Here is a 27,447-nt window from a genome sequence, read left to right as displayed (position 1 = left end):
ACTGAAATAAATTTAAAAAATCAGTTAACTTTTTATTTTTATTTTTCTGTGGCCCTAATCCTCTTCCGTAAGAATAAGCTTTAAACCTTAATTACAATTTTGTCACAGCATTAGTTTACATATACAAATGTAGTTAAATTGATTTTTTTTTAAACATTTTAAACATTTTGACTCAGACCATGTTTATATCATACGAATGTAACATCCCCTTTAAAATTTATTTGAATACATTTTTAATTTAAGTCATTTTGCTGATAATGCAAAAAAAAAAAAGAAAAAGCAATAACTTCCGTTAATAAAAATTACGTATTTCCGGTAGCGGCTAACTACCGGAAGTGCAGTCTGTTTTTAGAGTTTCCTCATTGTTTACTATGAAATAATATATATATGACCTCTTCGTGTGTCATTATAACCTAACGTTCAGATCGTTGTATTGATCTTTTAGGCCAAATTTCTACAGAATGCATCGTAGAGGCGTTGGGGCTGGCGCTATAGCCAAAAAGAAGCTAGCAGAGGTAAGATTTATGCATACTTCATGTAACTTTTCAGGGACATGTAAGTATAGTTTAAATGATTTTGATAAGACTTGAATACTTGCTTTCAGATTGTTTGTTCAGAAAAATCCGATATAAGGAACCCAGGGGAAACAGTGACAAATATTCTAAACTATCTAACCTAAAGAGGAATATAAATGCACATACTGGTGAATCCTCCATTCTGTTTTACAACTGTCTTGTAAAGAGAATGCTGATATACTTTCATATTTTTTTAATTTCATGAAGAATTTATCTTTTTAATATGCATTTCTTGTGCATTAAAAGAACAAATGACTTATCCAATGTCCACAGAAGCAATTTTACAGATGTAAACAAACAAACAACAGAAATCAGATCAGAGCTCTAGACATTAAAATGTTTTTATGATTTTTTCTGTTTTTATGAGATGATATGATCAATCATTACTAAAGGTTTGTCTGTGATGCAAGGTTTTGATAATAATGAGTTTTTGTTATTTCTACTTGAACTCTATTGTAATGGATCTTTATTGGACACCATCCACACCATGAAACATGGTGGCAGCAGCATTGGAATGGGTTTGATCAAATGATCTCTACCAAGGTCGAAGCCAGCTGCTTTATTTGACCAAATAAATATTTTCTCCTAAGATGACCCCCACATCTATTGCATGCAGCCTCTGGACACCTTTTTTTCAATAAACCTTTAAACTTATATAATGTTCTCTGGTCTCTGCCAGTGAAGTTTTCTTTAATCATCATCTATTAGTTCAGCAAAGAGCTTTCAGACATAAATCATTAAAGAACCTAAATGAAACAAGGATCATGCTTTTGGAAGCCATAAAATGAATAGATAAACTCTCAATGTGCGCCTTCAATGTGCACAAGTGTTGAAGTGTTTTTTGTTGCTTAAAATGCATATTGTCTGGCAAAAATAAAGGTGGACCCAGAAAAATATTTTTCTCAATATACTAATCTACAGTTTTCTGCAAGTTTCCTGCCATTCTGATAGAAACGGATTATGCCTTCATGCTTTTCTTTTAAGGTTGCCATTTCTAACATACCAATACAATTTGAAATAGATCACTTCAATTAACATAATTTGTTAACTCAATCCTGGCATTGAAATACTTCATTAGGTTCTGGATTAATAGACATAAATCATCAGCCTTGAAATCTGCAGCCTGTTAACCATATCAGTTTTTTTTCCCTCTATAGGCCAAATACAAAGAAAGGGGAACTGTACTTGCAGAGGACCAGATAGTTCAGGTGAGCTTGCATGTTCTTCCTTGTAATTTTCTTCATGTTTGAGTTTGTCTCAATTGTTATAATGCATTTTGAATGTCACCTTTCATTCGTTTCATTACAACCACAACAATTGTTTACAAACAATATTCCAGCTTTGGCTCAGTTTTCTACACCTGCATTACAAAAAGATTCCTCAGTTTATTTTCTGGCCTTGACAAATGAACCTTACTGAAATCAAGGCTGTGTATTTTTTATGTTTTGTGTTAATTATTTTTAGAGCTCAATGTTTTTTTTTACTAAGGTTTGAATCAGTGTTTTACCATACAGAAAAAGCACCATGTTCACTCTCTTTGTGTCTTTTGGGGCCAGATGTCGAAGCAGTTGGAAACGTTCAAATCCAACCTGGAGGAGTTTGCCAGCAAGCACAAACAAGAGATCCGCAAGAACCCCCAGTTCAGAGTCCAGTTTCAGGAGATGTGTGCTACCATCGGCGTTGACCCGCTTGCTTGTAAGAAAATCCAACCCCTTGTGTTTTAACATTTCCTTCACTTAAATCTCAAAGGAGCTGCAACTAAAACTGTGAAAAATGTATTTTTTCCCTCCACAGCTGGTAAAGGCTTTTGGTCAGAGATGCTTGGTGTTGGTGATTTCTACTACGAGCTGGGCGTACAAATCATTGAAGTCTGCCTCGCCCTGAAACACAGAAACGGAGGTTTGAATTTGGTTTTTGAAAGATGAATCCATAATAACCCTTCGCTCTGTCTTTAACATTGCAGATACAGATCATTCACATGAGAGCGACAGGGCTTTATAAAAGATTTCATGCCCTCTAAACTTTCACAAACATTTTAAATGCCTTCTTTAATGCTTCTTTAAGAAAATTATGTGAACACCTTTTTCGAACAGTAGTGAAGTAGCAAGTCTTCTATAAGCACTTCTTTTAATTCCCTCAAACAGTCCCTCTGTGGAACATGTTGGTGGCAGCATTATGCTGTGTGCATTCGTTTCTTAGAAGGAACAGGGAAAAGTGGTCATTGTAGATGGGAAGATAAATGGAAAGATGGCGTAAAATCTTAAAGTAAACTTGTTTAAGAAAATAAAAAAATGAATCATGAATCCCCGTAAAATAATGTGAAATTTAAGGCTGTAACGGAACAGAATGGGAAAAAAAGTTCAAGTTGGTTTTTGTTTGTTTTTATTACAGGTCTTATTACTCTGGATGAGCTCCACCAGAGAGTGCTGAAGGGTCGTGGTAAATATGCCCAGGATGTGAGCCAGTAAGTTCTTCCAGGCGTCACATTCTGTTTCTTCTGTTCTGCCGTCATGTTTTTAATTCATGAAGTGTACGTCGTCTGACCCGCTACCTCTTCTGATGCTCAGAGATGACTTGGTCCGGGCCATTAAGAAACTGAAAGTGATGGGAAGTGGCTTTGGGATGATCCCGGTTGGCGGTTCTTACCTGGTCCAATCGGTTCCTGCAGAACTAAACATGGATCACACTGTAGTTTTACAGTTAGCTGAGGTAAGACAAAGCATTAAGCTGATTTTATTTATTTAGTTTTCCAACTACAGATTTAAATCCGTCTGTAGATTTTTTTTTAACCACTCATGAAGACAATTAAGGGTTCTGTTTGACTCCTTGTCATTTAGTTAAGCTAATATTAGCTGTTGGAAGTCAGATACTTTAACCTATGCCACAACATAAACGTAGGAAATACAGAAAGACAGCGTTCGAATGCATCCATCTTTAATCTCATTTCAGGTGGTTATGTTCCTTAAGGCTACATATACATGTTGATTTAGAGCACATTCTTAAACTGATCTGGGAAACAATAATTTATTTTTTTATATATCCAGACTTATATTGAAGTTAGCAGACATTACCAAACATCTAACTAAACACACCCCTCAATGAGAAAATAAAACATTTGAAATCTTAAAGAAGATTTTCATGCATTGTGAATTTTAGGTATTCTTAAATGAGATTGCTTCCAATTTAGAAGCATCTAAAACAAACAAGCAAAACAAAATCAACCAGAAATCGAAGTAAAAGCTTAAAATCTGACAGTTTTTCAACGTTATGCAGTAAAAATCCTTTTATATAAATGCAGAAATTGCATGAAAATATGAGGCTTGGAACCAGTTATTACAAACTCTATGCATTGAGTGTTTTTTGATACCTGTTGTGGAAAAAAAAGGCCTTTAGGCATTTGGTTGAATTGTCTATAAATTAATAAGCAAAAGCACTTCTGTTATTTTAGCACAGAACATGTTGACCCTGGGTTATCCAGGGCTGACTATGTTTACTCATATTAAAAGGAAAATCTGTTAGGTTCACAAATGTAGGTTCATAAAAGAGGAACTGAGTCCACACAGGAAAGAGATACTCAACAGCTCCTGCAGGAGGGGAAAGAGCCAAACCCAACTTTCCAACTCTCTCCCGGACCCCCCTCCTGCAGTGCCCTTTTATTAACAGAACATAACACATGGTTACAAAACAGAGTATTCTTCTGACAGAACAATTGATTAGGTCATAAGACAGAATGCTCCACTGACTGAATCACAAGACAGAGTGAAGCATCTCCTTTCTTCAATGTTTCATATGCACACAGATTAATTTTATAATCATCATTGAATAAACCTAACAAAATCACGATTTCCTATTCAGTAATACTAAGTGACACTCCGGCTGTTAGCATCTGTATTTGGTTTGTAAAAATAATCAAACCTTCAAAGATTTTTTTTCATCAATATACAGTCAAAAGCATTGGATCTGACTCCAGTATTCACAGACTTTGGATAGCACAGGTATGATGCCGTTATGATTATGCAAAGAACACAAATTATTAAATTTAAATTGAATTGTATTCGTTTTTTAAATTCAGTAGACCATTAATTTCAACAAATCTATTTGAGTCACATCCAATTAGATTAAAATGCCTGTGGCAGTTTCTATAATGCAATTACTGAACTCCATTGATTACATATCAGGAGTGTTTTGCAAATATTTCCGATCACTTCGAATTTTTACATTTATATACATTTACGGTAGGTTTTTTTCTACTATAAATGTTCGAGCCTTATGCTGTCATTACGTCAGCTATGGCTATCAAAAAAAAAAGATTTTCCAAACCTTTTTAAAACCATCAGCTTGTGTTTAAAATTCATTTATCGAGAATACATTTTTTCATCAATATACAGTCAAAAGCATTGGATTCGACTCCAGTATTTACAGACTTTGGATAGCATAAATGTGATGCCGGTATGATTATGCAAAGAACACAAATTAATTAAATTTAATTGTATTAGTTTTTAAATTAGTAGAACATTAATTTCAACAAATCTTTTTGAAATGAGGAAATCCTACAATTAGGTCCTGTCTATTAGAGCAGTGCTTTTCAACCCTGGTCCTCAAGGCACACTGCTCTGCATGTTTTGGATGTTTCTGAGCTTCGGCACACCTGATTCAGATGATTGCAGTTCAGCAAAGCCTGATAATCTGCTATCAATTGATAACAGGTGTGTGAAAGCTGGGAAACATCTAAAACATGCAGAGGAGTGTGCCTTGAGGATAGGGGTTGAAAAACACTGCATTAGAGCACGCATCCCCAACCTCGGTCCTCAAGGATCGCTGCCCTGCAGGTTTTAGAGGTTTCCCTGCTTTAGCACAGCTGATAATAATGATTGCAGTAGACCAAAAGCCCGTTAATCAGCTTTCAAATAAAATCAGCTGTGCTGGAGCAAGGAAACCTCTAAAACCTGCAGGACAGCGGGCCTGGAGGACCGAGGTTGGGGATGCCTGCATTAGAGCATGTTGAAGTTCCTGCTTCCTCTCAGGCTCAAAGGCTGTCTCTTCATCCTATCCTCATAGATCTTCATCTTCTCCTAGTTTACCATGTCCCTCTGATACTCTCTCTGTCCTTCTGACAGTTCTAAGTTTTAATATTGGTCCCCTGTCATTAATAGAATCTCTTCTGCTTCACTTCTATCTCCTACAGCAGGGGTGTCAAACTGGTTGCAGAAAGGGCCGAGTGGCTGCAGGTTTTGTTTCCAACCAAGCAATAGCACACCAGACTCCAGTCATTTCATAATGTCATCATGTTCAGATTGGACTCACTTGATGAGATGATAGGAGTCTGGTGTGGTATTGCTTGGTTGGAAAGAAAACCTTCAGCCACTCGGCCCTTTCTGGAACCAGTTTGACACCCCTGTCCTACAGCAACATGCAGTCATAAAAACACTGAAACTGACCTACTGTCCATTACAGTAGTTTATAAAAGCGCTATTACCCGTATATTAAAAGTGAAATCATTGACATTTTTTCAGAAGTAAATAAAAAAAGTTGTTGATGTTTTAATTAACAAGAATATATAGAGTTATCCTGGTAACATAGTAAAAAAAATGAAATTATTTGACATGCCAATCCTTTCTCCATAAAATGTTGCTACAGGTTAGACAGCCATTTTGATTAAGGAAAACAGGGGGTTTCCAGCATGCACACCTATAACACAGACACATCACTAAAAAAGGCCATGATGTCCTCTAAAGAGTACAGTAAGACTGGATTAGCTAATGCTAAATAGCAAAAGATTATTAGTGTGAACACAATTTCCACTTAAATAGCAGAATCCAAGTCTGTTGTCGAGTTAGATTAGATTTTTAGTCCCTTCATTAAATTCTGAATCTGGGATTTGATTGATTTAGATAAGATATAGATATCTCTAACATTATTTCCTCTCTGTGCTCGAATCACATGACCATAGTTTGGATGGACCAGTAAACACAGAGCTGAGCTCCTTCAGCACAAAAATCTGCCTTTTCTGATTTCCTGTGTGGAAAATGGTGTTTTTTTTTTTCAGAATGAGAAGATTGTTTGTTTGCTGCCAATTAAAATCTTTTTTCTTTTCTTTCTCTCCTGGTTTGTAGAAAAAGGGATACGTCACAGTGAGTGAGATCAGAGGCAGCTTAAAGTGGGAGAGGGAACGAGCATGTCACGTGCTGGTGAGTGCATAATATCCAGTCTGCTTACCAACAGACATTCCCAACCTGCAGCATAAAAACATTCAACTTTCTGAAACTATTTCCTGATGTGAAGGTCATTATTAGAATGCAAAATGTGAGGAAGTATTTCATTCTTTATCGCACCAAAAAAACCTCATCACATCCTTATTTACTCAAATAATCTACATTTTATGCTAGGATGTTTCTGTTTACCTAAAAATGTGAGCTATAGTTTATTTTGTCTGAAAATCCATGTCTTATACAAGATAAGCCTTTACCTAAGAGAGTGAAACCAAGGTAAGTTTAATTTTATTGCATAATTCACTTTTTCTTTCACTTATGCTGGAATCTTTTGTTTTTAGTAATTAAATGGTTTTATTTTTGAAAGCAGGAAATCCCCTCATACCTAATAGTATCCTCATCAGTATAAACAGAACATATAAAGAGACCAAAAATAAATGAACATGCAGAATGAGAAACCTCCATAAAACTGTGTTCCAGTGATTAATTTCTTTAGAGCTAAATATAAGTTACCTAAACAAAACATGAAACCCCTGCAGGACCAACGTGTTCTCATATTCTGCATGTCTGACTCCTCGTATTTCCAGGATCATCTGCTAAAAGAAGGTTTGGCTTGGCTGGACTCTCAAGCAGGCGCAGAGGCTCAGTACTGGCTGCCGGCGCTCTTCGCTGAGTTGACCTCACGTGATGTCACGCCAGAGGAAGCCAATCAGATGACGCCTTAGGAGGATCGTTTTATTGGTTCACAGGCTGGAGGTGATGGACTGGGTGTAATCCCTCAAGGATCCGTACAAGAGGGCTGTTTTTTTTTTTTTTTCCCTTCGTCACAGGCACCTCGCGTTGCCCAAGTATTTGTGCACTGTGAACCTTTTTAGATTTGTCAGATTACAGCCACAAACTGCAGTTTATTGTATTGAATCCTTCCTTTTCATCAGCTCTGACCAGTTCTCCTTTCCACAATAAAGAAAACTATCCCCATGGTATGTTGCTGCCACCACCATGCTTCACCATGGTAGAGGGTTTGTTCAAGGAGAGGAGGAAACTGGAAACGTTACAGGGGTGTGAAAACATTTCAAACACTCTGTTATTTCTGTGTAATCTTGGTGGAGTCTTGCTTTTTTTGGTGATTGGAGAATTTCTTAATGGTATACACATGTAAAAAACTGTTTAAAAAAAAAAAACTTTACACCAACTTTGTTGTATTAGTTTTTATTTTGCAGCACAACCACCTGAAAGTTTTTTTCCAGGGAAACACATGAGCTGATCATTCACCCATTTTCAACCACAACATACTTGGAATTCATCAGGTCATTAAATACAGCAGACCTAGATTTATTTTTTATAAAATAAAGTTGCAAAGCTTTGATAAAAATAAGAACTTTTAAATGCTGCTTAACCTGTTCTATCAGGTTTTGTTATGCTAAGCAGTAAGCTTTACCCAACAAAGAGTCCCAAAGATTTTTCAGCCTAAAAAATACATTTTATTTACTTGTGTGTGTGTGTGTGTGTGTGTGTGCGTGTGTAACCAATGTTCCCAGTTTAACCCCTGAATTATAATTCCAGTTTGGTGTTTGAAGATGGTGATAATTAAAGCTAAACAGAATATATTTTTTCAAATTTTCTGTAAATTTCAAGTCACATCCAATTAGAATAAAATGCCTGTGGCAGTTTTTATAATGCAATTACTGAACTCCATTGATTACATATCAGGAGTGTTTTGCAAATATTTCCGATCACTTCGAATTTTTACATTTATATACATTTACGGTATATAATATACTGGACTATCAGGTTTTTTTCTACTATAAATGTTCGAGCCTGATGCCGTCATTACGTCAGCTGTTGCTATCAAAACAAAAATTATTTTCTAAACCTTTTTAAAACCACCAGCTTGTGTTTAAAATTCCTTTACTGAGAATGCATTACTCAGTGCTGCCAAACAGAGCAAAATACGATGCATGCATCCATTTTTGTAAGGCAAGGTAAGTCTATTTGATTAGCACAATGAGGAAAACACATGTACGCTGCAGTAGAATAATAAAATGAAATGTAATTATGTTTTAGTTAATGGAGTGAGAAGAAAAGTGAAAGACAACTCTAAACAAACAGTTTTTGATTTATGATTTAAAGGAATTTAGGGTATTAGAGTATTTAAAGTCCTCTGGAAGTTTGTTCCAGGTTAGTGGAGCATGAAAACTAAATGCTGCTGCTCCATGTTTGGTTCTGGGTATGCAGAGTAGATTTGAGCCAGAAGACCAGAGAGGTCTGGGGGGTTGATCTACTGATTGCATGTCTGTAATGTATTTTGGAGCCAAGCCACTCAAGTGATTTACAGACTAACAGAAATATTTCAAAGTGTAAGGTACAGAGAGCCAAGCTAAAGACCAAGCTAATGGCCTTTACTTTTTCAGTTCATTTAGAGATAAACACATGGATGCTGAGACAGCTGTCCTTTATCCTAGAGATATTCTACATATAAAGGCCATCTTTGTTCCTATCTTTATGTGCCTCTGAAGGTTTGAATTCATAACTGCTCCCAGATTTCAGGCCTAATCAGAGGTTTCTTGCATAAATCTCCCCCCGTTTTGTTTTTATTAAGCTGAAGAAACCAATGTTAGATAGAGCTTTTAGTCATTTCATAGTAACATATCCTGTTTATTATAATCCTAAAGGCCCCCCCATGGTGAAGGGGCTTAAATCCTGATAGCAACTTGAAGGACATCCAGTCAAGTCATGACATTCTGTGGCGATCCCTGAATATCGGAGCAGCCGAAAGGACACAAACATCTTATAATCTGAGTTAGTGGGAGCATGTGGAGATTAAATGGGAGGGCCCCCCATTTGGAACCCCCAGTTTTTAAGGGGGATTTGGCAGTCTGAAATATTTCAAGTGAGAAAAACTAAAGTATCCATATCATCCATCTTTGTAATATAATGCTGTGTAAACTGTTATTGGTAATTTATGGAATAATTCCAGTAATCTGTAGATTACCTGAATTCCCAACCAGCGAAAATCATATAATTAAACAAGGTATGCTATTCTGCACAAAAAACTAATTTGCTTAACAATGATGAACTGATTTTTACATAAAACACATATCAAAACCACGCTGGCTAATTTTCCGTTAGGCGCTTCGAACATTTACGTCAGAAAACATCATCGGCTTGTTTTAACAGCAAGATAAACAGAAAATAAAACAACATACGGTACTGTTATCTGCTATGACACGGGAGCATTGGTTGACAAACCTAAGATAATAAAAAAAAATAGTCTCAAATCTCAATAGATTAAATAAATTTACTTTAAATTACCTTCAAATGTGTTTTTCTTTCTTAGATTTTAAATCTAAACTTCATCATCATTCTTTCCTTTCACACATGCAAAAACAATCTGATCATTTTAGCCTATAAAACATCAATTAATATTGACTGAGATTGTTAAATTAAAAGCTGTAAAATTCTAAATTTTTTTGACAAAACAGTAATGAAGTCGGAAGGAAAGAACCAACTTAGCAAACGGACACAACAACGATGGGTGAATGATTCAGGTTGGAAGAGGCAGAAAACATCTAGAGGCACCAGAGAGAGCAAAGATGGCAACATCAGGCAGTTGCTGAATCATCCGACAGTCCAAACATTTACATAATTTATCCATGTGTGGTTTAAACTGCCTTTAAAATGGATAATTTTGTCTGATTTCCCAATATGGTTTTAACAGTTTAGTCATTAAGTGTGTAAATATCATAAATGAGGCTGCAACTAAGGATTATTTTTTAAATCGATTAATCTATCAGTTCTTTTTAAGATTAATAATCGCAAAGTCAAAGATTCCTTAAAGAAGACCTTTTTACAAAATTAAGCCAGGGGAAAGTCAAACAAAGTTCTGGACAGGGGATATTGACAGACGAAAATTTTTATTTTAAATCTTGAATGCAAAAGATATAAATATATATCTCTATATATCTTAGAAATATAAGATAGATTTTTGGTTTTAAAATTTTTGTATAATTATTGCTCTAAATGGGTCGCTCTGTCAGCTAATAGAACGTTTTAAAGTATGCTCCAGTTAATGATAAAACAATTACTAAATTAGTGGATTATTATTACAACAATCGATTAATCCAATTAACAGTTTCAGCCCTAATCATAAACCTTTGATTAGTAATATATTCTATCCCTTAATTAAGAATATTTGTGTTTATACAACTATCTTTCTGCCATTATCCTTTATCTCGATTGCTTTTTCATTAACATGCCACCAAAAAGTCTACAATCTCCCTTAAATGCATGTTAGCTTATAATTTTTGCAGGTTATTGGAAATGATACAAAAAAAGTGTCAGTTTTTCCACCACTAAAAAAAATAAAATCAGAAAAAGCATTTTGGCTATGCAGCTCTCACAGCTCGTGGCTGTAGACGTGATCTTCAAACACGGACTGCTCCATGGTGTCACAGATCATCGTGCAGAACGGACACACTCGGTGACTCTGCTCGTGCTGCTCCAGCTCCTGCTGCGTGATGCCGGGGAAGCTCTCCTGGCAGTGACGGCACACCATCACCTGCTGCCAACGGGGGACAGAAAGAAGGTGTCATGAAATACGGGCGGATTACGGTTATAAGTCCACTTTAAAAATAAAGCAGTAAACAGTGGCTCATGTGGCACAGGGTCATGTTTGCAGAAGGATGTTATTATTCATCTGTTTTGGAGGTGAGAGGATAGCCTGGAGCTCTGCAGATTACATGGAAGAGTTTAAACATATGTTTTCCAAATAAAAGAGGAATCTGTGACCCTTAGACATTGTGTAAACCTGTTTATGTATAATTTATCTAAAATTCATTTTAATCGTCATTTCCTTGTAACTTTACGCCTTCAACCAGACTTGATTTTTTCTACCAGCAGCTTCTCGCAAAGACAAAATTTGTTCCATTTCTTTATTTAAATCAGATCCAGTTACAAACTTTAACCCTTTGTAGGACCCTAAGTGAAATACTTTGACATTTCAAGTCAAGAGTTTTATTAGATGACAGAACTATTTTATCACTTATGTGACATAAAAAAGGCAAACAAATGTAATGCCAATTTAATTACCAAAAACAGTCACTTGCCTTTACTGTGGTAAAATTAAATGTGTAAAAAACAGAGGTACAACATAACCATCAGAAGATTAATACGGATACAGGAACTGAATTTTTTTTATTTCTTAACTTAGCTGATTACGTTTTTGAACTTTTTTTTTTTTGTACTTCATTTACATTCAGTAACATATGAGACACAGTAGGCGTCATTATTGCGCTCCGCTTTAGGACAAAGCTGGACTGTGTAGACCACATTTGACACCTCTAGATTTTCTGCATATCATGTTTACGTATTGCCAAGTTTCAAAGAGATGGTAAAAATACTGTTCATCTGCTGAAGACTTTTTTTTTTTGTCGTCTTTTCAGCCTAACATTTCTGCATCTGTCCCCCATTTACCAATTTCCTTTTTTTAATCCCATACCCACATTGTGCTATGGTCAGGTGCAGGGATAAAAAAAAAAAAGGTCGTTAAAGGGGGGGGATTGTCTCCTGTAATACCTGAAACCTGTCTATGATTAATGACCGACCCTCAGAATCATAGACAGGTTTCAGATATTACAGGCTAACCATTGAACCAAACAACCCACTCATCGGTTACCATTTGCATGTTTCCAAGCAATACAAGGCTTTGTCTATATATAGACTCAAACTCACTGCGGATCCAGACATTTGAATTGAGAAAGCTTCCTGGAGAGGTGGCGAAACTTCTTCAAATCTTGGAAACCAAGTCCAGTGGATATTTTTTGAACTTTTACGGAACAATGCTAAGCTAACAGTTTGCCAAAACATCACAGGATGGAAAGAAGCTTCTTTTTCACTAAAATGGAAATTCTTTTGATCGGAAATCAAATTTTGCTATTGATCTAAATCAGAAAGTACGGAAGAGGATTAGGGCCACTGAAAAAAAAAAAAAGTTAACTGATTTTTTAAATTTTATTACAGTTTAACATGGGGAAAAAAGTCAGAATTCTGACTTTTTTCTCAGAATTCTGACTTTTAATCGCAGAATTCTGACTTTAATCTCAGAATTCTGAGAAAAAAGTCAGAATTCTGACTTTAATCTCAGAATTCTGACTGAATTCTGAAAATAAAAAAGTCTAAGAAAAAAGTCAGAATTCTGAGAAAAAAGTCAGAATTCTGAGAAAAAAGTCAGAATTCTGACTTTTTTCCCCATACTAAACTGAATTTTTTTTTTTTAAATCAGTTAACTTTTTTTTTTTTTTCCAGTGGCCCTAATCCTCTTCTGTAAGAAAGTATTCAACGCCCACATTTAAAAATATATATTTGAAAAGAAGCTGTATTTTTATTAGAACATTTACCAATATTATAATACGGTAATTCTACTGGTTCAGGAAACAGAAGCTGATGAATATCAAGCCAAGAATTCACCAGAAACTCACCAAATAACTCCATCAAATACTAAAGCTGAATGAGCCTATATCTATGACTGATTGTTTGGATTAGAAACACAATCGCTTTAAAACTTCTGCACACAAATCACAAATTTTCAGATATTTTTTATGCTTTATCTTTATTCTACCCTGAAATGGTTCAACTTTGAAAGCCTAAAGTTAAAGTATCATGCATACATCTAAAAGTGTAGAAAGTGTACTGGACCCTGTAACAAAAAATGACTAAAATACATTAGCAGAACACTAGTGCAGATGTTCCAAAGGTATTTATTAAAATTATCCATTCTACCTAAACAGTAAAGACTGTGACCCGACTAATGTTTTAATTAAGCTACAGATAATCAGGCCTTATCCATTAATAATAAGGATCTAACAGTCAGAATAGGAGATAACACCATTTTATGCTGAAGGAAATTATTTTACTCACCTCTTCTTGCGCTACTTGCATGCTATCTGTAAGAGAGAAATAATTCAAAGGAACAGCATTAAAAAATGTTTTACAATGTCTTTAACTTTAGTTTAAAGATGGTAACGTGATATGATCAATAGGGATGAGGGGCAACTGGTTCAGTACAAAAAAGGTTAGGTATTTGTTTCTTTTTATGTCTCTGTGTCAAAAAATAAGTAATAATAGTTTAATTTAGGCTCTTCTGGCTAAATAGAAACACAACAGAACACATGAGACGTTTCATTTCTTGATTTATAGGAACATTGACCATTACAGGTTGAACTGTGATAACAAAATGCCTCCAGGATGTCGTAAGGGACAAAGTTCTTACTTTAATTGCAGCACAGACCAAGCGTTTGCTTTCATATTATAGTAGAACCACAGCAGGTTAGTTTATGGAGAGGAGAGCAGGGGTTGAAATTCATCCTGTTGGGTTTCTGAAGCTTGTTAGAATCTAGGTTGGATTTGTATTTGGTATTTAAGATGAAGCTGTGGTAATATTTAGCATCACAAATGACCACGCTAGGACGGGGAATCCCACAGCGCGGGGCTGTTTATGAAACACACACCTCGCTAGGCTTGGTTTGAAGGCTGCGGTTTCATCACACACAGCGAACAAAGTCCAAACAAACTGCAGCGTTACAAGATTAAAACAAAGTGTCTCACAGATCATCAAGGATTGGGAGTCACCTGTTCCCTCTCTAAAAACGATGGTGGTAAATACTTCTGACATCACTAATCAGTAATCTAAGCTGTCTTAACACAATTACCAGCGTTATATGGTCTAAACTTTAATCTGTAGCAAGGAAAAACAAGTAAAACAAGTAATATGTAACGTTTGCCATAGTTTTAACAATACATGTTTTCCAGATTAAAGAATTCCAATTTAAACCTATAAGGAAAACAAATTATTTAACCTGTTATTTAAATTTTCCTAAGAGAAATCAGAAACCGCGGGTCAGAGCTTTTACAAAATCGAGCAGAAATCAGCCCCAGTGTGTCTCTAAAAACTTCAGTAATATCTCATATTTCTATTTCTATTAAGAGCTTGAGCATTAATAATAATAACCGATAATAATTGAACTTCATTATTCCCACAATGGAGCAGCACTGGGCTGCCACTGTGTGGCGCCCGGGGAGCAGTATGGGTTTAAGGGTCTTGCTCAGGGGCCCAGAGTGTAGGCTGTTGGGTTTAAACCAGCTACTTGCAACCTTCTCAGTGTACAATCGCACTGCTCTAACCAACACAGCAACACTCTCCCATTAAAATACAACAATTGCTGAATAATCTGGAAATCTTTGCAAAACTGAATTTGTTTTTGCTTTGAGCAGCAGACAATCTTCTGCTGGAGAACGTCTGCGTTCCTCACCTATGGTCTCGTATATGTTGTCAGGCCGATCCGGTCTGTGCTGCTGGTCTTGGCCGGGTAGACCATCACCCCCTGGCACGAGGAGCTCCGGCTCCACATATGACGGCTCCTCAGCTGTGGTTGGGCTGTTTGTATAAAGTGCACGAAGCCTCTCCACGTCACCCTTGAGCCCCTGGAAGAACAAACAGCTCAGATAACAGAAACCATGAAAGGAACATAGATGTTCTGCGTTTTTTTCTACACATACCTGGTTTTCTCTAATAAGCTCATCTCTTTCCTGCTTGATTAGCAAAATCTCTTGTTCTTTGTCTTGAATTGCGATGTTTCTATCTGCTAATAATTCATTCATCTCCATGACCTGCATCTGAGAAAATACAAATGAAACATCTTTTATATACTGTCAAATTTGTCAGATCCCTTCATTTAGTTTTATACTTTCCACCAGACCAAACCAGGTCTATGAACCTTTGCTGCTTGAATGCAAGAGCTGGAAGGACTTATGTAGATTTGGAAACCAAGAAAATAGTAACAAGAAAACATTTTTTCTTTCTTTTTTGTCCTTTACTTTTAGAAACCATGTGTAAATATTTTTCAATATAAACACAAACAATTACAGTCTAGAAAAATGAAGGACTAATGATTAAAGCAACTTAAAATGGGAACATTTGAAGGAAATATGAGTAACAAACATTTTGTATGATTACCACATAGTTTATTGTTCCTTTTATGGTAAAGGAAGATAGACGTAGAAAGAAAAGGTGGAGAGAAAGAGCAGAATAGAGGTGGAACAATACTTTGACCGAACGATAAGTTGGGCCTATTTTGCTTGTCGGCTGAAATGTGCAAGCATTTATTTTTTTATTTAGCCAATTATTTTGCTGAGAAATACGCTTTAGTGTGGTTAATACAGTATATTTCAAACCCTTAATTGTCATTTTAAGTAGAGTTTTTTCTTCAAAAACCAAACTGAAGTGATAAAATTCTTGGAATAAGAAGGTTAATATTTCCTCCTCCACACTGAAGGAATCCAGACTGAATCCTATTTAAATTTACCTCATATTTGCTTTTCTGACACTGCTCCATATCACAGCTTTGGGCCAAACCCGACAGCTGCTCCTTCACATCTTGCAGCTCACTTTCTGAGAGCTCAGCTCGTCTCTTGATGGCCCTCGTCTCCTCCCGCTCCGTCACCAGCTTTGTCAGCGCTTCCTGCAACTCCCTAGTGAGAGTCTGACACTGCACCTAAAGAGGAGGATTGATTAAGTATGTTACTTCTGCTTAAAATGTGTTCAGCTGGATTTTTGAAGAGTTAAAGAATAAATGAATATACCCTGAGCTCATCCTGAGGAGCATTCTGCAGCGAGTCTAGTTGTGAGAGCTTTGTACGTAATTCCAGGTTTTCCCTTTTCAGTTCATCCATGCTGCCTTTGAGGCCCAGCAGCTTTTGCTGCTCTGCAGAGAGCAGTTCATTCTCTTTGTTGGTACTCTGAAGATCAACCTGTTGAGGCAAACAGATTCAAAATGCTGAACAATGAGTACACCTCCACCTGGATGGGGCTAAACATGTAGCCAGAGCTGTCCAGGTAAAAGTCTAGACCTAAAACAAAGCGACGTTGGTAAAAATTTGAATATTTGCATCTATAAATGATTTCCAACTAAACTGACTGATGTTTAGGACAGGACCTCCGGCTGTAATCTGAATCAAAAGCTCATTCCCCAAACTGAAGAGTGAATGGCAGACTCACTCTTCAGATTTTCATTCGTTAAAACCGTTTTAAAACTGGGCATCTGTTTACCGGTACTTTTAATTTACGGTATTGCTATTCTTAATGCAACAAAAAGTGAAAATATTCAAGGCTAGAAATTAAGCTGAATAGCTCGTAAGGATGCCTTAGGAGAAAGCTGTTTTGGGACATGTCCAATGGGAGAAGACCTCAGTGCAGACTGAGAAGTTATCTTTTCTTATCTTTGCCCCTAGGGAACAGGATGTTTCAGTGACCCCAGGTGGACCTCTCACTAGCCCTTCTCCAGTGGTTATTGTGGTCTAAATCTACTTGAAATATTAAAAATGTTAATTTATAGTTCATTGTGTAAGGAGAACCATTTCAATCACAATTTGACAACATTAATTAATGCTGCTATTGATAACTTATTAATATCTTTTTAAAATATTTTCTTAGTTTTGCTTAATGGTGATATTTATTTGTTTATTTCAAAGACATTTTTGTCTTATTTTAATTTATTTCAAGATGTATTAATTTACTTCCATATTTATTTATTTCATAGTGTTGTGAGTTTTATTTTTTTGACGCTTTTATTTTGTAAAGCTACTAAAAGCAACTACATATTTCAGTTGCTTTTATTTTTTAACCCAGGGTTTTATCTGTGGGGCAGCTTGATGCGTCAAGAACGGAACTTGGACCAGATGTCTGCATGTCTACAACTTCATCAAATTGTCGATTAGTCTGAGGTACTTTTGTTTTCAGACATTGAAAATCAGTTGGATAAATTTAGAAAACAAAACAGAGGCTTTCTGCAAAGGAAGGCTTTTGTTGCATGTTCTCATGTTCCTTATTTTTGCAAGGAACTTCCTGTTTTCCCCTGAAAATTGACCTCTGACCAGCGCCGCCACACAGATAAAACCCTGCCCCCTCATTTTAATATAAAATATGAATGAAAAAACATCTGACAAAAAAAAAAACAGGGTTAAAAAATAAAGGTCATAGAAATCTGTAAAGTAGCATTACAAAATAAAAGTGTCAAAAAACTAAAACCTAATTATGAAAAATCTATAAGTAAGTAAATAAATCTTGGAAATTAAAATAAGACAAAAATATATTTATTTAGTTTTACTTCATGGTGAAATTATAACATAATAGTTTATCAATAGCAGCATGTATTTGTTTTTACAATTTTGAATGAAAAGGCGCTAAATAAGTGCAGCCCAAAGTAGTTTACCTGCAGAAGCTGGATATAATCCGTGGTTTTTGACAACTCTCGTTCTTTTTCTCTGAGGTTAGCTTTCAGTCTGAAACACAAAACAGAATTTCAAGGAAAGGTTTGAATGTGTGCAGCAGGATGAGAACCTGAAGCAAACAGCGCAAGCAGCTCTAAATTATCCAAAAACTTCAATAAAATATTAAAAAATTTAGAGTAAAATAAGTTTTCTGGCACTACAAAAGGGGATAAAAACCCACCCCCCCCAGGCCTTCACAGAATTCTTATGTTCGTTCTGAGTAAATTAAACATCATCTTTATATTCTTAAGACAGCTGGTTGAAAGGGAGTTTATTTGGGAAACTTAATGCCAACTACATAAATCAATAAAAACAACTAAATTATTTCGTAAGTTAAAAAAAAAAGAACAAATTTAATATTTTACTTTGTAATCTCATCACTCTGTGCCACAATCTTCCCTTTCAGCTCCTCACGCTCTTCTTTCATCTGATTGATCTTCATCACAGCTCGATCGTATCTCTCCTTAAGAAAAGATACAGATGGGGAATAAGATTAGGCTGGTGCATTTTTTCCCCCCCAATCTCGTTGCAATGACAAAGCCATACCATCTTACCTCATTACTTCTCAAAGACAGACTTGATTTTTCCTGCTTTGTAGAGTTTTGTCTCTGTATGTCCAACTCCTTGGTCATCTGGATCATCATCTCCTCCTAGCAAAGTAGCAGCAACATCAAGGTTAGCTTTTTTTCCCTTCCATCCTGACATTTGGGTCGAGGTTTCATAATGAACTGATGACACACCTTTAAACGGTCGTTCTCCTTCATCTGCATCTGCAGCGTTTGCTTGAGTTTTTCATTCTGCTCCTTCACCTGATCCATGTCTTTGACCAACTTAGCCTTTTCCTCCTCTCGCTGAGCATTCTGCTCCTGAATAAATCAAACGGACCACATCAGCATATCAAAGTTCATTTTAAAGCTCAATGTCCTACTCTGTTGCACCATGAACAAACATTTCATTTAAAAAAAACCAGATAATCTTACCTTAAAGCTGCCCATGTCTTTCTGCAGAGCACTTTTTAATGCTTCATTTTCTGCTCTCATCTGCTCCAGCTGTTCCTGTAGCTCAGCTTTCTCCTGCCGACTCTTTTCAACTTGGTCCTGAGGTGAAATACGACAGGCATTAATCTACTTTTTGCATGCCTGAACGCAAATAATCAACCACAATAAAGATTGAAAGGAAACCATTTTTTTTTAAAGAATCTCTTGACTAAAATATCCTTCACATTAACTCATTTTCAAGGATTTAAACAACCAACCAAAGCTCAGAGAAGAACACAAAACCCAAACTACTTTAAAGGGTAATTAAAAAGTTTGGTTGATATGAAGCGTGGGAAACAGACATACTGTAAGAAATATAAAATCTCCAACTTAACTTTGACAACTAGTAAATGGAAATAAATGGCATTACAAACTGAAAAATAATGTCCTTAAAGTGTCCTTGATCTGTACTTGTTTATTTGCTGAGTGTGAAAAAAATATGAGAAATAGTCACCAAAACTTTTCATAAATACCAAAAAAAGCAGATTCAGCCTTTCATGACCCTGCTACTATATTTCTATAGAAACATTGAAAAAACAAACGTTTTAAATGCAACTGTTTTGTTTATTTATTGTAAATAGGATGCACACTACCTAATGATAACTTTAAGCACTACAGGTGACATATGTCTCCCTACTTCTTGGCTTCATGTTTATTTAAATAAATCCAGGGAGATACAACTTTATGAAAATTACCAAAAACATATTCGGCTGAAATATTTCCTTCATATATCACAGTTCAAATTATCTCACCCTACAGAAAAAAATACTCTTATCAGCATTAGGAAAGTTTGACTTATCATAGCTGTGACGGTAAGGAAAGGCATTCCAGTTTTCTTCTTTTTTTTGAGTTTTAACGGGACTAGTGGCTCGTTTTTTCGAAACTAGGATGACTGGAAAGGCGGTATGAGAGAGGGGGGGAGATATGTGGCAAAGGACCCCAGGTCGGATTCGAACCCAGGTTTGGGGAGTGCAAGCTAACCACTGCACCGCCTGCACGCCCGGCATTCCAGTTTTCTAAGAATAACTTGAAAAACAAAGAAACCCTCTAATTGCTTCGTTATATTTATTTGTGGTCATTTTCAGCCATTAGTTGAAGTACATCTAAAATTCAAGACTTTAGTTCTGTAATGTGATTGCGATACCTGTGTCGTGATAACCAGCAGGTCGTCCTCCTCGATGCTCTCTGCGTTTTGCTCTGATGGATTTCTGAAACAGAAGGGAGTGCTGGCTCCTCGCACCTGCCCGGAGTTGTCAATGTAACAGAACTGGTAGAACTCGATCTCGTCTTTAGGAAGGTAGTACTCTGATGGCAGATAGACACAGCAAGCAAATGGATGCAACATCCTGACACGTTACAGGTATGTTTGTTCCTGGAGGTTATTTTTAACATATGGTGCTTTTTGTAAGCAGGGATGCTAAATTTAGAAAAACAGTTACCAAAGAATATTACAACTGTAATTTTTGTAATATTCTGAAAAGAAAAGGGTGAAGCTTTGTGAGCTGGAATCATTGCTCTACCTTTATCCATATAACTGCTAAAATATGCAGAAATGTTAATATTGGTGCCGCAACAGCCTCTGTTAAAATAAACAGAGCTTTAATTGCAGGACTCTGGTTATATTGATGTACATGCATTTAGATACATTTCATAAATCATATATCGAGTCAGAAATTTGCTCTTTTTATATTTCCCATTCAGATCAGTTTCACCTCCTGCCAGATGTATAAAAATAAAGTCTACTTTACATATATAATATATTTGCAAATTAAAACACAAAGAATTTTTTATTTTAAGGCAATATAAACTGCTAGATAGGCTAAGATATGTTTATTAAAACTAAAATCACATAAGAAATAATTTAAAGCTTAGCTAAAATGTAAAAAAGGGTTTGTTGTTATACAATGGGACCCGAAACATGATCCCCTTAATTGGTCCTATTTGTAAACTGGATAAATTAAATAGCACTTATGCTTACAATATTTACCAAATGTTTAAAACTAATTAAAAAAAACTACCTCAATTGTTAATCCATAATCAGTAAATATAGATCTACTATAAATTCTTTGATTTCCCTTTGGGATTAATTAAGCATTTGTGCTCTTTTACATTTGAAGTAAATCTCATCTGAACATAAATCCACTGGATAGAAAACAGGATTAAACTGGGTCCATCTTCCTGCTACAGTCACTTGAAAAACAGATTTTAAAGATTATTTGTGCACGCAGAGTTTACACGTGACACAGAAGAAGGAGTGTACATGACAAACAAAAACCAGACTGTTCGAGCTACGCAGAGAAAGTGAAACTTACCTTTAAAGACAGCCTGTCTTGTTTCTGTCTGTCGAGGATCATGAACTGCCTCAACCCAAACAAATGTATGATAATCCTTTGTTGAGCTCCATCCAACCTGTTCAAATATAATAAATATATATATAAATACTGTTCAGTGGTGCTGGTGGTGGGGGGGTTCACTAACAGGGGTGTGCTGCTAATAATATAATTAATAAAGTGTGGATTCATATCTCAGAAATTTAGAAAATCAACAACAACAAAAGAATTCAAGAAAAAAAAATCCTAACTCTTTTTTGTGTTTTATGTTTGATGACATCACAAGAAGCCAAAGCCTTGACCTTGTCTTCTACTGACTACAGATTAAAGCGGATTAATGATTTTCAGCAGATTTTTGCATCGATTCTGATGCTCTGGAGTTTGATTTGAAACCAAAAAGTTTAACCTTTGATAATTAAGCAAATTTCCCTGCCGCCATGTTTGATAAGGCCAAAACCGTAACAACGATGATATTCTTTAGCACTATAAATGGTGTAAATTAATTTATATTCATCTTTCCATACATTTTCAGGCATTCTAGCCATTCATAGTGTACAAAAATATCTACCTGATGAGCTGCCATACACTAAATTAGAATTGATGACAAAAAACCCTCCAGAAACTGGGTGAATGCTAAGATGTTTTTTATTTTTACTCTTTTGTTGTTGTTTTTTTCCATTTGGACATTGACAAATTTGAAGAATGTGATTTCATGTGGTGAATAGGAGATGTTAAGTGATAGAAATCATACTTCTTTATGTAACTAGGCTCCTGAAGAAGCCAAATTTAAATATGTATATTCATCAAGAATATTATTTTATTACTGACAGCTGGAGATAGGCAACAGCATCCCTCGTGACCCCAGCAGGGATAAGCGCCTCAGAAACTGGATGGATGGATGGATGGATATTATTTTTTATTGATAAAGTCTGTGATTGCTGTGGTAAGCAATCACAGATACCTAAGAAAGACTGCAAAGAAGTAATAGGATTTTTTTTTTTATCTTCACTTTTATCATAATCTAGATAATATCAGCTGATATCGTGTTAAGATTTTGAGTGAAAAATGAACGATAAGATTAAAAATACTTGATACCCTGTGGGATGTCAGCAGAGGCATGTGTGCATTGAGCTGTCTAGGAAAACTTAGATTTATTTATTTAGACAGATTTATTTGATTAATTAGTCTAAGTTAAATAGTCTAAGTAAACTTGCTTAAATACAGAGGAAGGAAATAAAAATAAAAGTCAAATGCTTTAGCATCCTTTAGAGCATATTAGGAGCCTTCAAATCTGGTTCTCAAGACCCACTATCCTCCATGCTTTAGGTGTGACCCTGCCTCCAAACACCAGACTCAGAGAAATGGCCGAAATCAAGCTTCTGCAGTCCTTGATGACCGCTGAGGAGATAATGGGATCATTTAATTTCCGTGTGCTGGTGCAGAGATACATTAGGAAACATGTTGGAGGCTAAGTCCTTAAGATCAGGACAGAAGAGCCCTGGCATGGGCAGTTCTAGACAGGGACAGAGGCGCTTTAGAGCTGCTCCTCAACCTATTATAGCCTCTGTGCTGAAAACATATACTGCAAAATTTTTATTATAACCAAGTAAATTTTATTGGGAAAAAAAGTGTGTTTTCTGTTAATTAGAGCATGTCAAATAGACAATTTGCCAAATCTAATATGATCTACAGTTGCAATTAGAAAACAAAAAACTCAAACAAGTTACTTCAAGTGGATAATATCCAAATATCTATTTTTTAAGAGCAAGAATACCCATTCGTTTTGCAGATAATATGTACCTGCTCAAATTAAGCGTAAATACACTTATCTTTTAGAATCACTTATATTATTATAAAAAAATATATATATTTTTTATAATACTTTAGCATCTTTTACTGTTTTAGATCCATTGTTGTAGCATTATGGTAAATTATTTTTTTATAATGATATGTGCTGACAGAAGAGACTAGATTTAAACCAGCCTAGTTCCTAGATTTTTTTTTTTTTTTTTTAAGTAAATTGTAAAGGCAAAATTTAAAATTGGTCTAATGGACAAATCAGTCACAATTTATCAGACAGATTTCAGTTTGTTCATGTAAATGATAAATCTTTTTGTTCCAGGGTTACAGTACCTGTGGAGTTGTGACAATTTCATTCTTTTATTTCTTTGTAACCTGTTTGATTTTACTCTTTTCTATGTTCAGTTATTCTATTGCAGGGGTCTTCAATGTTTTTCCAGGCCAAGGACCCCAAAACTGGTGGCGAGATGGAGCGGGGACCCCCTAATTATACATCTATTGTATAGATCAGGGGATCAACACAGAGGTTCTATTAGGTCTGGCAGCCATTTCTAAATTATTTTTAATTACAATTCCCTGCTGGAAACGCTGGAACATAATTGAGTGATAGGCTCAATTATCAGTGATATTGCAACATGTCAATATTAATTTATTTATTCATTTCTATTATTATGATTATTTTTTTATTGTTGTTCTTCTCACAAGTTTCTTATTTGTATATGTTATCCCTTTTGTTTTTTCTGTTTTTTTACAAATTTTACATTACTTTCCTTATGTTATTGCAATTCATTGTTAATGATGGGACTCTTGTTTTGTTGTTATTTTATATATATATATATATATATATATATATATATATATATATATATATATATATATACACATAGTATGAAATTGTGTTATATTAAACTGGTCCTATAGTCACTCTATTACAGATGGAGTAATGTAATGAAAGTAATTTTGCCCTGGGATAATTAAAGTATTTCTGATTCTGATTCCTCATTGATGGGACAGGTGTTGTGAATGAAACGGTGCCCAGCTTGAAAGAGCTCCTGTGTGTCGCTGAATGTGTGCATTGATGACTGAAAGACATCTTCTGCCTCCATTTATCTGTTTACTACAGTGTGTTGAATTCATGTTAATGTGCATTTAAAGACATTTCAACTAGTGGAAACATATGTTGCAGGGGAGAATAATAATAATAAAAAAGTCTAATCAACCAAAACTTTCACGACCCCCATGCAGTACCTCTGCAGACCCCCCTGTTGAAGACCTCCGTTGCATTTTGTGACTCCTCTGGTTAAGCACGTTGGGTAACTGCTGGTTGTTGTAAAGTGCTATATAAATCAAATTTGATTTGATGTGTTGTGTTGTGAATTAGCACTATATAAATAAACTGGATTGAAATTTAGTGATTGCAGCCAGTTTTAAAGTTCAGTCATACTAAGATAAGATCAGTTTTCATGTTAGATCGGCGGTCTGTATCCTTGCACTGCTTTTGCTTCTTTTTCTGTTTGTTTTTGTTTTGCCCTGTTCCCCCTTGAAAAAGATAATACCCCTCCCCATCTAGAACCGCCTCTGCACCCTGCCATATAATGGCCAAGAAAAACAATATGGTGGAGAAAACAAAACTTAACTTTTACCAAAGCTCCACCCTCTGTATTGATTACTCTGGGAATTTGATTTCAATCTACAACTCCAAATGTAGATCCTTCATCTCAAAATTGAACAAAATAAAAAATTATGAAGAAAATGCTAGTCTAAGAAAAAAACTCAGCGCATTATCCTATATGTTGGTGATAAGTTATATCATATGTGGGTTTGATTCAATATTACAAATGTAAACAAAGAGTAAAAGTCAGGTAGGGCACCTTAAAGATCCCCACCCAGTCCCTGGGATGTGCCTGGAAGGCAGTGCTGAGGGTAAAGCGGCAGGTGATCGGGCTGGACGGCGGGTATGAGTGCGGGATGTCGATGAAGACCACCTGGGAGAAGTTTGGAGCCGGTGGGTCAGTCGCCGCTGCTGCCGCGTCCGGGAGGGGCTCCATACTGACCTACCGTCTGACAACTAAACACCACATCATAAGTTTGATTACAGTAAACCGATAGCAAAGGTCGACAATAACTTATTTTTACTGCGAGTTTCCACCCTTCATTCTTCCTGGCATTGTTTATTCGCCTTAATGCGCATTTAGAATTATACTTTCGGTTTGACTCTGTCCTATTCAAGCTACTGATCAACGAACCACTTCACTTCAATCTGTTGTCATATAGCTATTCAAGTCAATTTTACATCTTAGCAAAATTTATTTATATAAAGACGGAGGAACTTTAAGCCATAAAACCGAAAGTGATTTTTTTTCACTGCGCATTGTATTCACATTAATTTAAAACTGGAAAAAAAGATTAGCACTGATTGGTCCTAAAGAATTTAGTGAAATATAAGATAGGTTTGAGATAAACACCTTTAACTTACGCTTAGTTGAAGCAGTTCTGATCTTTCGGTCCGCTTTGCATAGCCAGCAAGTGATGCGTTCAAGTACAACTCGGATCTTTATACTACCGCTGCCTGCAACAAACGATGACACGCTGCGCACGTAGTAATAAAATCTTATTTAACATCAGATTTAAAATACATGTACTTTCAAATATATATTTTATACAACATTGAAAGTCACTACCACTTATCCTGTGGGCTGTCACGGCTGCTTGGTTTTAAAAAATGCAGGGCAAAGTAGTTTAAGCAAAAATGGTTTAATCGTCCATTTTTATTAAATCACAACGTTTAACTATAAACATACAATAAAATACCATAAAACAGTTCATTCTTTACAAGTTATAAATCACCCACGTTTGAGATTGTAAAAAAAGTTCCGATTATTTTATTTCAGATTATGTTGAAGACATCAGCATCATGGGAAATGCAGTTCTTTTAATCTTTTAGTTTTATTAAAGGAATAGTACACCCAAAACATGATTAGCCTTCATTTTCTACTCACCCCCATGCTGAACAACACCCTGGAGTACTTTTTTGATATCTCAAATGCATCTGGAGATCTGGGAGGCTTCTTACTGTCTGCTGACGTTCAAATAATGGAGGTCTACGGTGCCCGAGCGAAAAAGGTCCATAAAAGTCCACAAAAAACGTGTCAATATTCCTCCATACTGCTCGTCCAATGTATTCCAAGTGTCCTGAGTGGGTAGCATCCAGAATTTACTCGAAACGAAGTCATTTAGAATGTTTTTAGAGCATAAACAGTAGTGTATAGGATTTCCTGAAAGCGCGCGCCAGCGCGTTCACGACGCTACAGAAGCCGGCAGACCAAACCAGATGAAAGTGCGCATTCAGCGTCTGCTCTGCCAATAATGCAAGCGTAGAAGAAGAAATGTGCTCTTTACCTGTGCAAAGAAAGAAACAACGAAAGAAAAATGTCTGAGGACTTCAGTGTTGAGGAAGAGCATGAGTTCTTTGCTGAGCTGAATGCGCACTTTCGTCTGGGTTGGTCTGCCGCGGTTTCCGTAGCGCCGTGAACGCGCTTTCAGGAAATCCTATACACTACTGTTTATGCTCTGAAAACATTCTAAATGACTTCGTTTCGAGTAAATTCTGGATGCTACCCACTCAGGACACTTGGAATACATTGGACGAGCAGTATGGAGGGATATTGAAACGTTTTTTGTGGACTTTTATGGACCTTTCTGCCTCGGGCGCCATGGACCTCCATTATTTGAATGTCAGCAGACAGCAAGAAGCCTCCCAGATCTCCAGATGCATTTGAGATATCAAAAAAGTACTCCAGGGTGTTGTTCAGCATGGGGGTGAGTAGAAAATGAAGGCTAATCATGTTTTGGGTGTACTATTCCTTTAAAACCCACTCGGTGGAGCCAAACTCCTCCTTGCCGCAGAGCTAAAAAAAAATAGTATTATTTGCTAAATAAATTATCAAATAATTGGCTTATATATTCTCATGTTTTTTTTTTTTACATGATTAAGTGTTTATGTTTTTTTTCTTTAATAGTATTCTAGCAGTGGAAGTGTTTAAATAAAACTTTATGCTTTTGAAAGAAACATTCATATTTTTTAATTGGATGTTATTTGATACATTTTAATTTTGAAGGCCAAGAAAAGTGTAATAAACAAGTTCAATTCAATTTATTTATATAGCGCCAATAT

The 27,447-nt window shown here is 35.9% G+C and overlaps 2 protein-coding genes across 4 annotated transcripts; one reads left to right on the top strand and one right to left on the bottom strand.

Annotated features, from left to right (window-relative positions):
• The first annotated feature begins 312 nt into the window (after positions 1 to 312).
• On the top strand, positions 313 to 7,544 carry snf8 (SNF8 subunit of ESCRT-II). The gene is made up of 8 exons (XM_038283493.1): positions 313 to 515; positions 1,733 to 1,783; positions 2,132 to 2,270; positions 2,370 to 2,474; positions 2,967 to 3,039; positions 3,143 to 3,284; positions 6,689 to 6,763; positions 7,372 to 7,544. Exons 1-8 carry the CDS (start codon positions 462 to 464, stop codon positions 7,507 to 7,509), a joined length of 777 nt encoding a protein of 258 aa, XP_038139421.1. The 5' UTR covers positions 313 to 461; the 3' UTR covers positions 7,510 to 7,544.
• A 3,251-nt stretch (positions 7,545 to 10,795) lies between these two features.
• calcoco2 (calcium binding and coiled-coil domain 2) lies at positions 10,796 to 25,836 on the bottom strand. Of its 3 annotated transcripts, none has more exons than XM_038283499.1 (15): positions 25,750 to 25,836; positions 25,145 to 25,341; positions 21,456 to 21,552; positions 20,288 to 20,448; positions 19,087 to 19,203; positions 18,847 to 18,972; positions 18,661 to 18,756; positions 18,472 to 18,569; positions 18,049 to 18,118; positions 16,421 to 16,588; positions 16,144 to 16,332; positions 15,338 to 15,454; positions 15,091 to 15,262; positions 13,700 to 13,725; positions 10,796 to 11,345 (listed from the first exon to the last, which is right to left on the bottom strand). In XM_038283499.1, the coding sequence occupies exons 2-15, from the start codon at positions 25,319 to 25,321 to the stop codon at positions 11,181 to 11,183; spliced, it is 1,779 nt and encodes a 592-aa protein (XP_038139427.1). In that variant the 5' UTR covers positions 25,322 to 25,341; positions 25,750 to 25,836; the 3' UTR covers positions 10,796 to 11,180. The 3 variants fall into 3 exon arrangements, with proteins under 3 accessions (XP_038139427.1, XP_038139429.1, XP_038139428.1); XM_038283501.1 differs by having other exon boundaries at positions 10,796 to 11,342; XM_038283500.1 differs by having other exon boundaries at positions 11,181 to 11,345; positions 25,739 to 25,800.
• Positions 25,837 to 27,447: the final 1,611 nt, after the last annotated feature.

Source organism: Cyprinodon tularosa, unplaced genomic scaffold (genome assembly GCF_016077235.1).
Source record: "Cyprinodon tularosa strain WSP-4 unplaced genomic scaffold, ASM1607723v1 ctg194, whole genome shotgun sequence".
Taxonomy (NCBI): Eukaryota; Metazoa; Chordata; class Actinopteri; order Cyprinodontiformes; family Cyprinodontidae; genus Cyprinodon; species Cyprinodon tularosa.
This window is presented reverse-complemented; position numbering and strand designations above follow the sequence as displayed.